General features: G+C 42.4%; 1 protein-coding gene across 3 annotated transcripts in view; it reads left to right on the top strand.

Annotated features, from left to right (window-relative positions):
• The window catches only part of cpeb4b (cytoplasmic polyadenylation element binding protein 4b), a 40,710-nt gene that overhangs the window by 15,213 nt on the left and 10,004 nt on the right, over nucleotides 1-15,493 (top strand). For all 3 annotated transcript variants that reach the window (XM_015961294.3, XM_015961293.3, XM_070555345.1), the window contains exons 3-4: nucleotides 8,425-8,515; nucleotides 13,707-13,757. In XM_015961294.3, coding sequence (XP_015816780.1) covers nucleotides 8,425-8,515; nucleotides 13,707-13,757 — 142 coding nt within the window. The remainder of the gene's footprint in view (nucleotides 1-8,424; nucleotides 8,516-13,706; nucleotides 13,758-15,493) is intronic.

Below are 15,493 nucleotides of genomic sequence, written 5' to 3'. Positions count from 1 at the left end.
ATAGCCAAGCGGGGTGCAGCAGTGGCAGTTGCCGAGGCAAAATCTCGGGCGTGGGAGGAGTTTGGTGAGGCCATGGAGAAAGACTATCGATCGGCTCCAAAGAGGTTCTGGCAAACTGTCCGGCGCCTCAGGAGAGGAAGGCAGCAACTCGCTCACACTGTTTACAGTGGGGATGGGGAGCTGCTGACGTCAACTGAGGCTATAGTCGGACGGTGGAAGGAATACTTTGAGGAGCTCCTCAATCCCACCAATGCGCATTCTGAGGAGGAACCAGAGCTGGGAGGCCTGGGGATGGACTGTCCGATCTCGGGGGCAGAAGTTGCTGAGGTAGTCAAACAACTACACAGCGGCGGAGCCCCGGGGGCGGATGAGGTTCGTCCTGGGTATCTCAAGGCTATGGATGTTGTAGGGCTGTCATGGTTGACACGTCTCTACAACATTGCGTGGTCATCGGGGGCAGTTCCTAGGGAGTGGCAGACCGGGGTGGTGGTCCCCATCTTTAAGAAGGGTGACCTGAGGGTGTGTTCCAACTATAGGGGGATCACACTCCTCAGCCTCCCTGGAAAGGTCTACTCCAAGGTACTGGAGAGGAGGGTCCGATCGATAGTTGAATCTCAGATAGAGGAGGAGCAATGTGGTTTTCGTCCTGGCCGTGGAACTGTGGACCAGCTCTATACCCTTGCAAGGGCGATGGAGGGGGCATGGGAGTTTGCCCAACCAATCCACATGTGCTTTGTGGATTTGGAGAAGGCTTATGACCGTGTCCCCAGGGGCACCCTGTGGGGGACGCTCCAGGAGTATGGGGTGGGTGGCTTTCTGTTAAGGGCCATTCAGTCCCTTTACCAGAGGAGCGTGAGTTTGGTCCGCATAGCCGGTAGTAAGTCCGACCTGTTCCCAGTGAGGGTTGGACTCCGCCAGGGCTGCCCTTTGTCACCGGTTCTGTTCATCACATTTATGGACAGAATTTCTAGACGCAGCCGTGGTGTGGAGTGTGTCGAGTTTGGTGGCAGGAGAATCTCGTCTCTGCTTTTTGCGGATGATGTGGTCCTCCTAGCTTCATCCAGCTCTGACCTTCAGCTCTTGCTGGGTAGGTTCGCGGCCGAATGTGAAGCGGCTGGGATGAGGATCAGCACCTCCAAATCTGAGACCATGGTTCTCGACCGGAAAAGGGTGGCTTGCCACCTCCGGGTCGGGGGAGAGGTCCTACCTCAAGTGGAGGAGTTTAAGTATCTCGGGGTCTTGTTCACGAGTGAGGGTAGGAGGGATCGGGAGATCGACAGGCGGATTGGTTCGGCGTCTGCAGTGATGCGGACGCTGAGCCGATCTGTCGTGGGGAAGAGGGAGCTGAGCCAGAAAGCCAGGCTCTCGATTTACCGGTCGATCTACGTCCCAATCCTCACCTATGGTCATGAGCTTTGGGTAATGACCGAAAGAACGAGATCGCGGATACAAGCGGCCGAAATGAGTTTCCTCCGTAGGGTGGCCGGGCTCAGCCTTAGAGATAGGGTGAGGAGCTCGGACATTCGGGAGGGACTCGGAGTAGAACCGCTGCTCCTCCGGATCGAAAGGAGCCAGTTGAGGTGGTTTGGGCATCTGGTCAGGATGCCTCCTGGACGCCTCCCTGGGGAGGTGTTTCGGGCATGTCCTGCCGGCAGAAGGCCCCCGGGTCGACCCAGGACACGTTGGAGAAGTTACATCTCCAATCTGGTCCGGGAACGCCTTGGGGTCCTGCCGGAGGAGCTGGTGGACAAGGCCGGGGAGAGGACGGCCTGGAGCTCCCTAGTTGGGATGCTGCCCCCGCGACCCGGACCCGGATAAGCGGAGGAAGACGAGACGAGAGACATTTGTACCACCATCGATTGCAATTTACATGATCATTTCATCAGAAAGATAAAAAAACAACAACTCTGCCATACTTAAGCTCTTTATGCTCCAGAAGTGCTCCAATATCCTGTTGCAGGTAATTTCATGAACGTAAATAACCAAGTAACACCATGTAAATAACTGTGGAATGGGAAATTAATGTTAGTGAAAAGATTTTTAAATAACTTTGCACAATCACTATTAAACTCCAAAGATTGGAGCTGTGTCAAGATGGCTGCAATGCACTTTGATCCTGACTGTTCACTTATCAGCCCTGATAAACACGAATGACGTTTCTCTAAACAGACCTCATTAAAGTAGACACTAACTATGGGTAAGATGGTAATTAAAAGAAATCAACTCAGAAAAAACACTTTGAAAAAGCTGACAAAGCCCTTTATGGTTTGACAGCCAACTCAACAGACTAATCACAGCATATTTAAATTTTAGGCAGCCTCACCTAAGCTTTACCTAGAAGAAGCTATTATCTCATTAAAATAATTGCATGTTTTGACAACTCATTCAGTGAGGGAAAAAAGGGCTTTCCTGCACCTAAGATGAGGTCTTATAATTAGACATATCTATGTTTGGATACCAATACATAAATATACATGTGACGGTGATTCATATTGCACATTTTATGGATGAAGGTTTTGGGTAAATGGATTGGTAGATGCTTTGATAAAACATAAGATGAATAAAAGACAAAACGTGTTGACAATGAAAATTTAAAACTTTACAGTAATTTTTAGAAGAACTTTCCATTATATGCGGCTGCAGCAAAAATAGTAATGCACGAGATTATTGAATACAGCAGTAAATATTTACATATTTATAGTGGATGTAGTAAGGTGTGGAGTGTTGTGGCATTTTCATCAGTGATGCATACATTTGTGGTTTAAGGGAAATGGTTAAAGGTGGGAGTAACATCCTGAAGTGAATAATGTACTAAACGCTGTAACCTTGGGATGCAGTGAGCAATTTCTCATAGATTTAAATGACGAGGACTATAAATTGAGTCTTTTCTGTCGTGTGTGTGTGTGTGTGTGTGTGTGTGTGTGTGTGTGCACGAGTGCATCCTTCAATCTGTCAGGGGTAAGTAGTAGGTCGGCTGTCCAGTTGTTGAGGAAGAAGGATGCACAGATCTAACAGTTAGTCATGGTCTGCACCTCTCGTCTCTGGCAGAAGCTAACCGTTAGCATTAGCATCTCCACACATGGCAGACCTCCTTTATGTTTGAGTTGCTCTTATCCAATCAGAAGCGAGATGTCCATATTTCAGAAGCTACTTTCTCTTCTGACTGACGTCCTCAAACAGGTGCACCGGAGCTTTTGTCCCCCAGAGAACAACTTATAAGGCATTCATTCCTACTAGAGACCATTGCAAATGTATAAAAAAAAATAAGTTGACCTTTAAACAAAATAGCGTTAATTTCAGAGTTTTCCAACATCCAGGGACAATAAATTATTATGTGAAGTGCCTTGAGACGACTCTTGTCATGATTTGGTGCTATATAAATAAAATTGAATTGAATGGAATAAAGTACAACTATACCACCAAAACAAGACTTCTAGCTGAACTTTGCTGCCTGGTGTTTATATGTTTATATTTGTTCAATAATCGGCTGATTAATGATGTATGTTTTCCATGGTTATCATTCAGTTGTTGCAGATCTTTATCTGGTGTTTGGTTTGGTTTGTCTGACCTGAAGCCACAGCTGAAGCTCTTATTTGATACTGAGGCGGATATGAGAAACCAGAAGACACAGGCTGGCCTTTATCCCTGTGCTTATATTTGTTTTGAGGGAGAGTGTGCACTCTGGGTGTGTTCTACTGTGCAATTTCGGTTTTTGCTGCTGCTTTCAGTCTGTGTAGGAGATCCACAGTAACCCAAAATGCTGTTAAAATTTGGCTACAGTTGAAAGGTTTGGCTTTTTAAAGCGGGTGGCGTGCCAGATATCTGACTACACACTTAGCTGGTCAGACATTCACAGTAGCTCTCAAATTTAGGAGCCTTTGCAGACACCAGATAGTGGATGAAGAAGTGAGTAGCCAGCCTGGCGCAGCCTGGGTCATGTGGTTCACAGACGTAGGTCTGTTTTTCTGAACCCTTTAGCTTTTGACCCCTGGAGAGTTCATGGTAACCATGAGCTTTTCTTTCCAGAGTGGTTTCACCCTCAGACTTTCCTTATTCACTTTAGCTACAGTTTCACCTGATTTCTGATAAATACTAAAGGGCCAAGACGTCTGCAGTTTTGAAAAGAAAAGAACTGCGTATAAAGATTGCTTGCACGTTGACTGGCATGTTGGGTAATTCCTGTTGTGCAAGTTCTATTATCAGTCAGAGCCGTGACTCGTCTTGATTTCTCGATGATCCTGTTGAGGTGCTTTTGAAGGCTTTTGAAAAGTGATAATTATTTTTTTTAATGTTTTTTACTCCCTAAACATGAAACATTACTAAGAGGAAATGGTACAAGATGTTGGAACGGCAATAATAAATAAATACATGAATAAAAGTATTCAAAAACAGAATTTCAATAGTTAAAGTTTAGCAGTTACAAAGTGTTCTATTCACCTGGAATGTGTGTATTTTAAAATTTCTATTCAGTCCTAAGGGGTGTGTTAGGTATGGGGGTGTGGGGTGTTAACAAATCAAAAGTAGAATCACAAATAAAGTTACATGTGTATCTAAATGAGCAATGGCAATAATCGAGCCAATACCTTAACTAGAACTGGAGACTTTATCTTAGTTTACATGTCAGTTAGAAAACTGATTTATGAAAGAACTGTGTTCGACTTCGCTTCTGTAGGTGTCGCCATGCACCGTTTCATGTTGGCCTTCTGGTTGGTCTATAGTGATAAACAAATGTTTGCAGGAGTGAAGCAGATGGAGTTAAAGCAGGTTATGTGCAATGGCTGAATAAATGAACGACAACATTGTTGAAACACAGTAAATTTGATACCAACTGCCCTATTTGATTGTGTTACACTGTCAGACAATTCATGTAGACGAGATCAGAAGACTGCTTCCATGGTCTCATCGCTTCTGGAAGGGGGAGTGTACAGGGCGATTAGAGCTTAGCTAATCTGGGACTATACCCCTTTTTAGAAGACACCATGCTGGCAAATTAGTGCAATACTGCTGCCACGGTGTGTCTTAAGAAAGTGACATGGCAATGCAGGAATTTTGCAGCATTTGTTCAGCAAAACTTGGTAGTAATATTACCGCAACGCCGGACTTGTGAAAGAAGATTAGACCTAAGCACAACAGAGGGAGGTGTCCTGGTCACGTGGGGAATTACTGCCGAGCTCCGGCCAGCAACTATATTGAAATATGGGCCGTAAGTTTCACTTTTGTTGTCTGAGCGCGATTTCAATCGCAATGAAAACTGTTATGTTTCATGATTGCACCACATTACCGCCACTCTGACCACTTACAAATTACCTAAGGCCTGATGTCGGCTCAGCATCGCGGTAAATTGGCAGCATTGTTTTCTAAAAGAGGCTTTTGTTAACAAGCAGGTACTTGGTTTTCTAACCGCAATGTCTGGGTACTTTGGCCCGATTAGGAGCAGCCCAGTTTGGTTTGACTCCAGTGGGACTAAGGTGTATAAATGCATTTCAAAAGTCTGAATTTAGTTGGAGTAAGGTGATGAATTTTTTCTTAGAGCGTGTTACAAACTGACCCTTTTTAAGATTACTTCCCCCCATACCCCCAGTGTCCGATATTACCAATAACATTTCATTTCATTTATTTATTTATAAAGCCCCTTCTGCGACCAAAGATGCCCAAGGTGCTGAACACAACATAATAAAAACATAAAACCATCAGAAGAAAATATAGCAATCGTAAAACCAACTTAAAACAAATAATTAAGAGAGGAGAGTTAAAACAAAAAATAAAATCCTGAAAAAGATTAAGAAACCGGGGAAACGAAACCAGGTAAAAACATGGAATCCGTAGGTCCTAGTTGGTCATCCACTGAGTCTTTGAGACCAAATAAATGGGTTGGTGGGAGGGTCATTCTTCATTAGGGTGAGTCAGACTGGATAAGCAGTTAAAAAACAGGGACAAGCTTTTCTTTTTTACAGCTTTATTCAATTATTGGTTTTAATTTCATTAGCACAATGCTCACTATCTAGTGTGGATCAGACAGACTTTAGAGGATTGTTTACAACAAAAAATATGACAACAGAGCACCATCACATCTGACTGAAAGAATGAGATCGTTCACCTTGGGGTTTTTCTCCCTTTCCAACATAGCGACTGTTCTCCTGCTTGATGAACAACAGTAATTTAGGAAGACATTGTGTTAACGCAGAGTGATTTGTGCGTGTGGACTGTCAGGCATCTTGTCAGTCTCGCAGTTTTAATTGGATGTTTTCCAGACTTGAGCTTTTTAAAGCACACACCTGCATTTTTATCGAAGAGCAACCTCACTGTCCCAACATTATTTAATGCTTTCAATTAAAAATATGCATTGCAGAAAGTAGGTTCAAAATCCATATTGACCACATTAAAGAAAATAAACATTACTAAACATGTTTTGGACAGAAGGTAAACCCAACTGATCAACTTCACATAGCCAGGGGAGCTATCAGCTCTTAAATGTGTGCCTGAGAGGGTCTGTTTCTGTAAGTTTTTTTTTGTCAAATGTTGCAAAATAGGGAAATCAAACAAAAAATCCTTGAAAAGGTTATCGGTAAAAAAAAGTATGTATTTAAATATTTAATTAATAATGTAAAAGGAATCTTGAGTTTTGACCATGGGGGAACCTCCACCTGCCAAAAGTGAGGCCAATGCAAAAGTGACTACATTTGCAGTTCCCCTCTCATCCACTAGGGGCTGGCTACAGAAAGGAGCAAGTTCCCATTGACTCCAAAGTTAAAAATGTCAACTTCCCAGCAGAAATAAACATGTTTACAGACTGGTTCAAAAAAACATTTCTGGTTTAATAGGTCCAGTTACCCATCATGGCAACTCCGAGGAGGGTGAACATTTTAGTTACTCTTCCATTTAGATGTCAATGAAGTTTGAAATTATGAACACTTAGGGGTTTGTCCTGTTGATTGGCAGGTAGCAGATGCGCTGTCAGCGTTAGAGACTTGCCCCCCGCTTGCTTCAGGGGAAGGCCTTAGCCTCAGACTCATGTTAAGATTGTTGCAGCCTCGAAGGCAGAGTGTAGCAAAGTCATTCAACTGCGGTTTTCTGGATAAAAAGCGCCCACCAACTTCTGTTAACTTTGGTTAGCTTAGTTAGCTTGTACATTGGCTCAGAGTTTGATTGGAGTCAATCATTAGTATTTACTGGGAGTAATGAGACATGTTACGTGGCCAAGATGGCGGTAGTGGGAACCGCCTACTGGGCTTCAGTGCAGCTCTAAGGAAACCTACGGGTGACGGTGTCAGTATCAGATCTGCTCGGGTGCCAGATCGGTTCAAGGACCTGCACCTGCCGATGACGTCACACTACATGATTGGCTGACGGGAGGACTTTCTAAAGTTACGATACCACGTTCGTAAAAGTTACATTAGCATGTTGACACCGAAGATTTTGATTGGTCTGAACAAATTTGTGGTTGTAGTCCTTGCGGTTGAAGTTCTGTAGTGCAAAATAAATTCCAAATTTATACAAATGGACATGGCTGCTAATTATGTAAATTTGTTTTAAAACTATCACATTTAAGACCTGTTTATTCTTTTTAACAAAGCCAATGTGTTGTTTTATTACCAAATTACAGTTATAAAGAAAACATTTAGGCCGTGATACACAAGAATATATAACAACACAGCTAAACTCTTTCCAAAACGTATGTGTAAAAGCCAAGTGGATTTGCCATTGTGTGATGTCATCGGCAGGCACAGGACCTTGAGCTTACCTGGCACCCGAGCAGATCTGGTACCGACAACTGCACGGAGGATTCGCTCCTCTTATTTTTACAGACTTTATTTTTTAAATTTGAATTATTTAACCTTTATTTACCAGATGAGTCGATTAAGAACTCATTCTCATTTACAACGATTTGGCCAAAAGGCAGCCGCAACAGACATATAATTAGCTTTACACCAAAGAACAGATAGATAGATAGATAAAAACAAACAAGATAAAATGATGAAACAACAGTTGGTCATAAAGACAGACTATAGTTTTGACAAATCTGTCCCCAAAATGACATTTCTTCTGTATTTTAAAATGTTGCTAGTGTGGTCGCTCTCGCCACCTTCTGGCCTGGATGGTGATATTTTCTTAAACTGAATAAGAAAAAGGATCAGTTGAAGAGATCTTAAAAGACCTGAGTCACAGGGCAGCATCTGACTGCTCCATTTGAATTTATTATTTTAGTAGTGGCCACAGGTGCTTATTATGAGAAGTACTCATATCATAACTGAATGTGTAAATGAGCACTGATGTCTCTTTGGTTAGTATGTGTTTATAGTAATATGTGGGACTCGGGTTCAATCACAGAGAGTGTTGATTGCCACATTAATTAAAGATGTTACATGTTATTTGTGGCTTAAAGGAAAATCTAAACTGAATCTTTATTTTTGGCTTTTTCTTCAGGATCGCAACAGATCCATCGACAGCTTCAACATGGGTCCTCTGGAGACCTCCCTGATCGACATCATGAGGGCGGAGCAAGATACCCTGAAAGGTAAATATGGCCACCCTCCATCACACACGCACATGGTTTTTATATCTTTATGTTTGACTTGTACTATGTGATATTTATATAATCATCTGTTACTTACATGCAAACATAATACAGTTTTAAAAGCCCAGCTACAATAATTTTTGGAAAAATGTCAGTGCCATATTGACCTAGTGTTTAATGTCATTTAATTATAATTTTTTTGTACAATGACTGAAAATCTGAAAGCTGAACATAATTTTTGACAGACTGGAAAATGTGACCAATCGATGCTTGACAACATTATCTAGTTCACAGAAACCTTCAGTGACCACTTATTGATCAGTCATTGATCTGATTTTCCTCAGTGTTCTGTGGAGTATTGTCAATATCTGTTGATCGTAGTTTACTGATTATGGGATACTGAAACAGAGATTGAGATTCCCTTTTGGGTAATTGTGTAGCCCTAGTTTGACCATCTTTTCCTCAGTAGAAGATTTGAGAGTGGCAAAAATCAAAATAGTCCACAGTAATGGTAGAAAATCTTTCAGTTTGAGTTACAACATAGACATTGGACATATTTGCTAAGGACTCAAAACACCTTGCCACTAGTTGTGATTCTGTATCCATAGATCAGAATTATTTTAGTTTAGGTTTGTTTTACCTATCTGAGTCTTAAAGACCAGACAATACTCGTGAATTGTTATGTGCTATATTGACCAGTCAGTGTTAGCTGAATGTGATTATTTATTTCTCTTTATTTCATTGATATAATTTGGCGCGACAGTGGCTCAGGGATTAGTAATTCACCTGCTAATCGGTGGGTTGGAGGTTCGATCCCAGGCTCCTTCATGTCAGTCGTTGTATCCTTGGGCAAGACACTTCACCCTCCTTGTCTGCAGCCGGTGGTCAGAGGGAGCGGTGGGTGCCATAGGGCAGTGGTGGCTACGCAGTTGCTCATCACCACCGGCGTGTGAATAAATAAATAAATGGATGAAGGATTCTCTGTAGTGTAAAGCGCTGTGGAGTCCTCTGACTCACATACCTGCAAACGTGTAGCTTTTTTAGCGTAAATCACCGTTTTTGAGCCAAATGTGGCGTTCACGTGAATCGTGTAGATCTGAAAGGTTTTTGCTTCTGTCGGGTTTCAGTTACTCTTTATGAGAATCAGTCAGAGAAAGGAGGGGGGGATTCATCTTGTTCACATACGATCTGTGTTCTAGTGTGTTAGCCACATGTCGTCATTTGACCAATCACAGTTGAAGAGACGGCACGCTGCAGACAACGAGGCAGAGCGGTGCTCAGTGAGTGGGAGGGCTGTCGCTTTAACTTCTCACAGCAGTTTTGAGCTTAAAGTTAGTCAAATCAAACAGAATCATCACTAAATAACAGTTTTCTGTCAAGGACTTTAGCAGATTTGCCTTTATGGAAGTTGAGTTCGGAGTAAACACAGCCAATATTTAACCCCGTTAAAACCTAATGTTAGTAACATAAATACTTTTTCTAGTAAGAAATGGGCACCAGTATGCTACAGCCTTACTCATTTAAAATGCATCCCAATATATTGATCTATCCACCAGAAGGTTTAATAAAAATGAGGCATGCACTCAGAAAGGTGCTCTAAAAATGTGGGTCATTTATTTGACAATAACTGTAGAATATTTTTACAGATTCACAGAAAACACCTGCCCACGCCAAAACATCTTTGTTGGGTTTAGGGTGCGTGATCACGCTGAGACAAGGCCAGTGATGTTAGTTTGATAGTTGTTTAGTAGGCATGCTAGCGTGTTGATGTGTTCATGTCATTTCCATTTCCAGAAAACTTTGCATTAATAGACGATCACTGTTCTCTATCAACAAAATGCTCAAACTTGGTGATCATGTTGAGTGTGAGCAAACCAGAACTGAACACACACTTTAGCTGAACAGTGCTGACCATTTTTATTTAAAATGATTTATTTCTATTATTTTTCAGCATTTTGGCTAAGTTGTTGTGGTTATTTCAGCATTGTTGCCTTTTCAGCGTGCAGATCACAGTAATCACAGCTGAAGAAAACTGCTAACAGAAGACAGTATGGCCACTGTGTTCACTGTTGGTTGAGAGGGAGGAGCTGGTTCTGGTAGTGATCGCTGAAAGGAAACACCTTCCACTTCCAAGGGCTTTAGTAGTGTTGAGGCATTTGGGTGGGGCACACTTAACAGAAGCTGCCAGTAGTCACTGTGTTTCTACAGGGTTACCACATGGCTTAATCCTAAAGAGCAACACCCCTTTAGCCGGGTTGTAACAATCTGCTGAGCTAATAGATTACCTCAGGACTGTGTGTGAGCTTTAATCTTAAAATAATAGATCAGAAGTAGTTTTTCTGTTTAATCACACAAAATGTCCTAAAATACCTTCATGATCATAAAAGAGGCCACCTGTCAAAGTTTGCTGCGAGGTTACTGAAGAAAGTGAAACTCTGCAGTGCTCTGGCCCCAGAATGACTCACAAGACTCATCACATGCAGCTGTGAGTTTGTGTTCTGCTGTCAAATCTTTCCAAGAGCAGGCTTTTCTACTAGCTCTGTTATGGTATTTGGGCCACAGATGTTTCCTGATGAGTTAAACATAAAGGCTTCTCTCACTTGTGCTTCCATTGTTGGAAAACGGCTGTTTTGTTGTGATACAAGTTAAACCTCCTGGTTATACATTTTACCTCTGCACAAATGATTTATTTACTTTTTGACCTTCCTTAGCCTCTGATTGGTTCTGATAATGTGACCCATTGTAAACCTCTCACATGATGCATTACAACACATCCTCCCCTTGTGTGTTTTTTTTTTGTTCTTTGACGTTTCCGCCCTCAGGATTAAAAAATCTGTAGCCCTCTCACTAACAGACAGCATGCCTAAAAAAGGCAATTTAGACACAAATGCACACAAGTTTCTGATTTTAGATGATTCTTATTCAACAAAAGAATCACAACAAAACAGGCGAGACAAAATGTCTACAGTAGAAGTGGCTTTGAGTCACTTCCAGCATTGTCCTGACTGACAAAAAGGATCCCTCTGTTCAGCCACCACACGTAAACACACCACTGTTGTGTGTGTGAGCTCGTGCGTACATGTGCTTTAATCATTTGTGTATTGTGAGTGTGTGTGTGTGTGTGCAGCCAGCGGCATGCAAATGAGGTTCACAAAGCAGCCACACACTGTCCTGCAGACATGTAGGGATGTGATGTACCTGCGTGCTCCTCAGAGATTATAAGAGGCTTTAAATCCCACATAGGCTGTGATTCTATATTTATGTTTGGTCTGTGACGCATCTGTGTTCACCTTCTGTTTGTGAACTTGCTGAATGACACTTATATGAATTGGTCAAATCTGCAACCAGGATTGAGATTGTCGGTATAATCTGTTTTGGGTTACCAGATAAAACTGGAGCACTTCACAAACACATCAAACCTATATGCTTCTGATTGTAATGAACAATCTTGACGGAATGGATGATTGTAACACCAACTTTTAAAAGCAGCGGGTGGGCACTCGTAGTTTCTGTTGAATTCTACTACTTTTTTCATCATTCTGTGGCGCTCCGTGGGCGGAACGTGGGGGAGGAACCGGCAGATCTCCTTGTGACAGGGGCATCGGAATGCACCAATCGCCAGGCGGTCCATATCCAAACAACAATGGTTGCTTTATTTGACCTCTTTCATCTCATTATGCTGAAAGGGGGCCTTGCATTACTGTGAAGCTTTTTTGGCATCATAACATGCATTTAAGTGTGTGTGTGTGTGTGTGTGTGTGTGTGTGTGTGTGTGCGTGCGTGCGTGCGTGCGTGCGTGCGCGCGTGTGCGTGCGTGCGTGCGTGTGTGTGTGTGTGTTAGGTGACCTTGGAAAATGTGTCACAAATGTATGATGTAGCTTCCAGATCCTAACATGGTATAGCTAGTCATATCATGAAACAGGGAAAACATGTTTCAGGGCGTAAATGATGTGGACCCATTCCTGAAGTGTTGCACACACCAGGAACATACATGTGCCATGATGCCATATTTACATAGCAATGCAACGCTTTGGTATGTGTTTATTTGACATTAAGACTAGATAACTACACACTGACCAAGACAAAGGCTCTGCACCAAGTTATAGCATGAATGCTAATTTCCACCTGCAGTCACTGAACAGGTAGATGATAATATACTGAGATTATTGAAAATTAATTAAAATCGGCATACACACATGCCATTTTACACTTGGGGTGTTGTCTGGCTCCACTTTCCAATGACCACCAACCCGCAGGCCTCCAGTTCAGACCAATGGGTGACCTTGTAGAAAACCACAAGCTGCCAGAGTCACCCAACCCGAGCCAGCACGCCAAATCAGCGACTATGCAACTTATCCTGGTGTTGTTGAGGACCCTATGATGACACAAACTTGCTGTTTCTCCAGTTTGACACATTTCACGCACCAAACACTGATTTCAAAGCATTCTTTTGGGATTTGTGGATCTTAACACACAACAGGTCTAGGTTGTTGTTGTTGTTGTGAGAAAGGTCTCTGTACAGACAGCAACACCGTTTGTCCGAAGTTTGGCCCTAGCCAGTGATGAGATCAAGAAAATTATACTTTCAGGTTCAACTCTTCGCTAAAATAGAGTCCACTGATTTCATCCATTATTTCCTCATATTATTTGTTTAATCTAACAACTGATGTCCAGAACTGATTTTCAAGGAAATGGCAACGGTTGTGTTTACAGAGAAACCGTCTAATTCTTGTTCACTTAACGTCCAGGAGAGAGCAAAGCATGTGACAGCTAGTAGAAGCTAACTATTAGCATTAGCAACTCCACAACATGGCGGAACACGTTCAGGCTTATGTTATTTGTGGAGATGAAACATTAATGTTACAGTGTGAATGGAGGCAGTGGAAGAGATGTGTTGCTGTTAGCCAATCAGAGGAAAGATGTTTGCATATTAAGCAAGGCTCGTTATTCTGCTCTTTTCTGCCCCCCCACTCCTTGGACTAACTTCTACCCCCTGAAGCAGGAGTGCCAGAGCCCCCCCCCCCCCCCCCCCCCCCCCCTCCACCACCACCACCACCACCACCACCACCACACACATACACACACACACAGACAATACAATACAGTATAATACAATACAATAATACTTTATTAATCCCAGAGGGATTTCAGTAAATATGATATCTTTTGTTTTGTGTTTTTTTTTGTGTAGGTCGTCTAGGGTTTCCCCACCCAGGGGCGGACAACCCTCTCCCCATTAACGGTACGTATTGAACCCTATGCACAATTTTAACAGGTTAGTGGAACATTAGAACGTGGGAATTAAAGGCGATGTTTGTGTCTCGCGGGTTCAGAACCTCCTGTTGCGCCATTCCTCTGTTCCCCATTCTTTAGTAACAGAGTATAACAGCCATTTTCTTTCTTGCTAAGTGAATTTGAATAAGTAATTTTGGTTGCAACCTTTTTTTAAATCTCATTGCACAACTTCTTTTGTGTTAGCTTTATTTCAACAGTTCGTACTGCTTTGCTTTTGACATAAGAGGCAAATGAAACAAAAGTGGAAAAAAATAAAATAACAGTCTTTTTTTAACAGGTTGGATGAATGGATGACAGAATTAGACATATCATTGGCTTTGATTTGGTGAAGAGATGCAAAAAAGTTTGAGTGATACAAAAGAGGTGTAGGTAAAAATATTGAGGAAGTTTTCTGACATTTGTCTGATATTATAGGACTACCGTGTTGGACGTAAAGTTCTTAAGTCTTCGAGCTTTTTTTCTGAAAACCGTCAGCATGACTCAGGCTTGAAACATTCATTTACTTTCTCTCGCTGTGACTGTGGTGTTGGAACTCTGGCCGGCATGTAAAACACGAGAAGCCGGTAGTTTCTTGTAAAGCCTGCTGGGTCACATGGTCAGATCACATGGTCCAGAGCAGTCATGGTGCCTTGAGACAGATGGTGCCAGCGGATCGGGACTGCACACACCAGCCCTCTTCTCTCTCTCTCTCTGCTTCATAAGGATACGCAGATTGCATTCCTCATTCTCCTGATCCCAGCCCTCCCACCCCCTCCCCAGTCACTCTCACTTTCTCTCACCCCCACACAGCTTTTTATCAGCTCATTTCTCCATTGCTTCTAATCTGTTTTTCTCTCCCTCTCACACACATCTTTTTATAGCCCTCTGTGCTGTCTTTCAATCTGCTTAACTGCCTCTCGCTATTTTCTCCATTTCTGGCTCCTTTTGACCTTCCCCTCAGAGTTAATGTCCATCTGGTTTGGAAGGTCCGCCGAGGGAGGCGAGGATTATTGCCCATGCTTTCCAGCTGCCTCCTCACCCTTTCTTTCCTTAGTCTCTCAGCTTTAGATTATGATGACATTTGAATTCTTCGACTTCTGTTCTTAGCAAAAAAAAACTTTATTACTCATCTGAAAGTTGGTCACATTGGTTCTTTGGAATCAGCAGCACAATATCCAAACCACCACCTTTGGTGAAATAGAGTTATAGCTACAGATAATAGTCATTTTTTCATATAGGGTAGAGTACTTTGACCTTTAGATACCAGAATCAGGGGTTTTAACGCACCACCTCAAGATGTATTGCTTTACCACATTATGTGTGACCAGGCTTCAGCTTCTGAGTTGTCTCTTCGTTTACTTATCTTTTGCAGAACATTTCCTCTCACTGCTGTGTGTGATCGTGTGCAGTAAACTTTATTTTACAGATGGGTTTTCTTTCTTGCCACTTCTGCCTGACTGATCAAATCTGGTGTTTAAATTGAAACCGTATTTGTTTTTTCTAGCACTAGCTGCTCTTTTTAAATAATATTCTACGTTTCCAAGTTTCTTTTGTAGGCATCTCCAGGGTTGCAGGAGCCGGTCTGGGATTTATTAACTCTTAACAAGACTTAGTGTCACACCTCCTGTGGTCTTTATCACGTCATCCAGTAAATTACTTTCTCTTCTTAATGTCACAGGAATCCTTCTATGCATATTGCTTACC

This window comes from Nothobranchius furzeri, chromosome 10 (genome assembly GCF_043380555.1).
Source record: "Nothobranchius furzeri strain GRZ-AD chromosome 10, NfurGRZ-RIMD1, whole genome shotgun sequence".
In the NCBI taxonomy this organism is placed as follows: domain Eukaryota; kingdom Metazoa; phylum Chordata; class Actinopteri; order Cyprinodontiformes; family Nothobranchiidae; genus Nothobranchius; species Nothobranchius furzeri.
The sequence above is the reverse complement of the archived record's forward strand: the minus strand, read 5'-3'. Positions and strand labels throughout refer to the sequence as shown.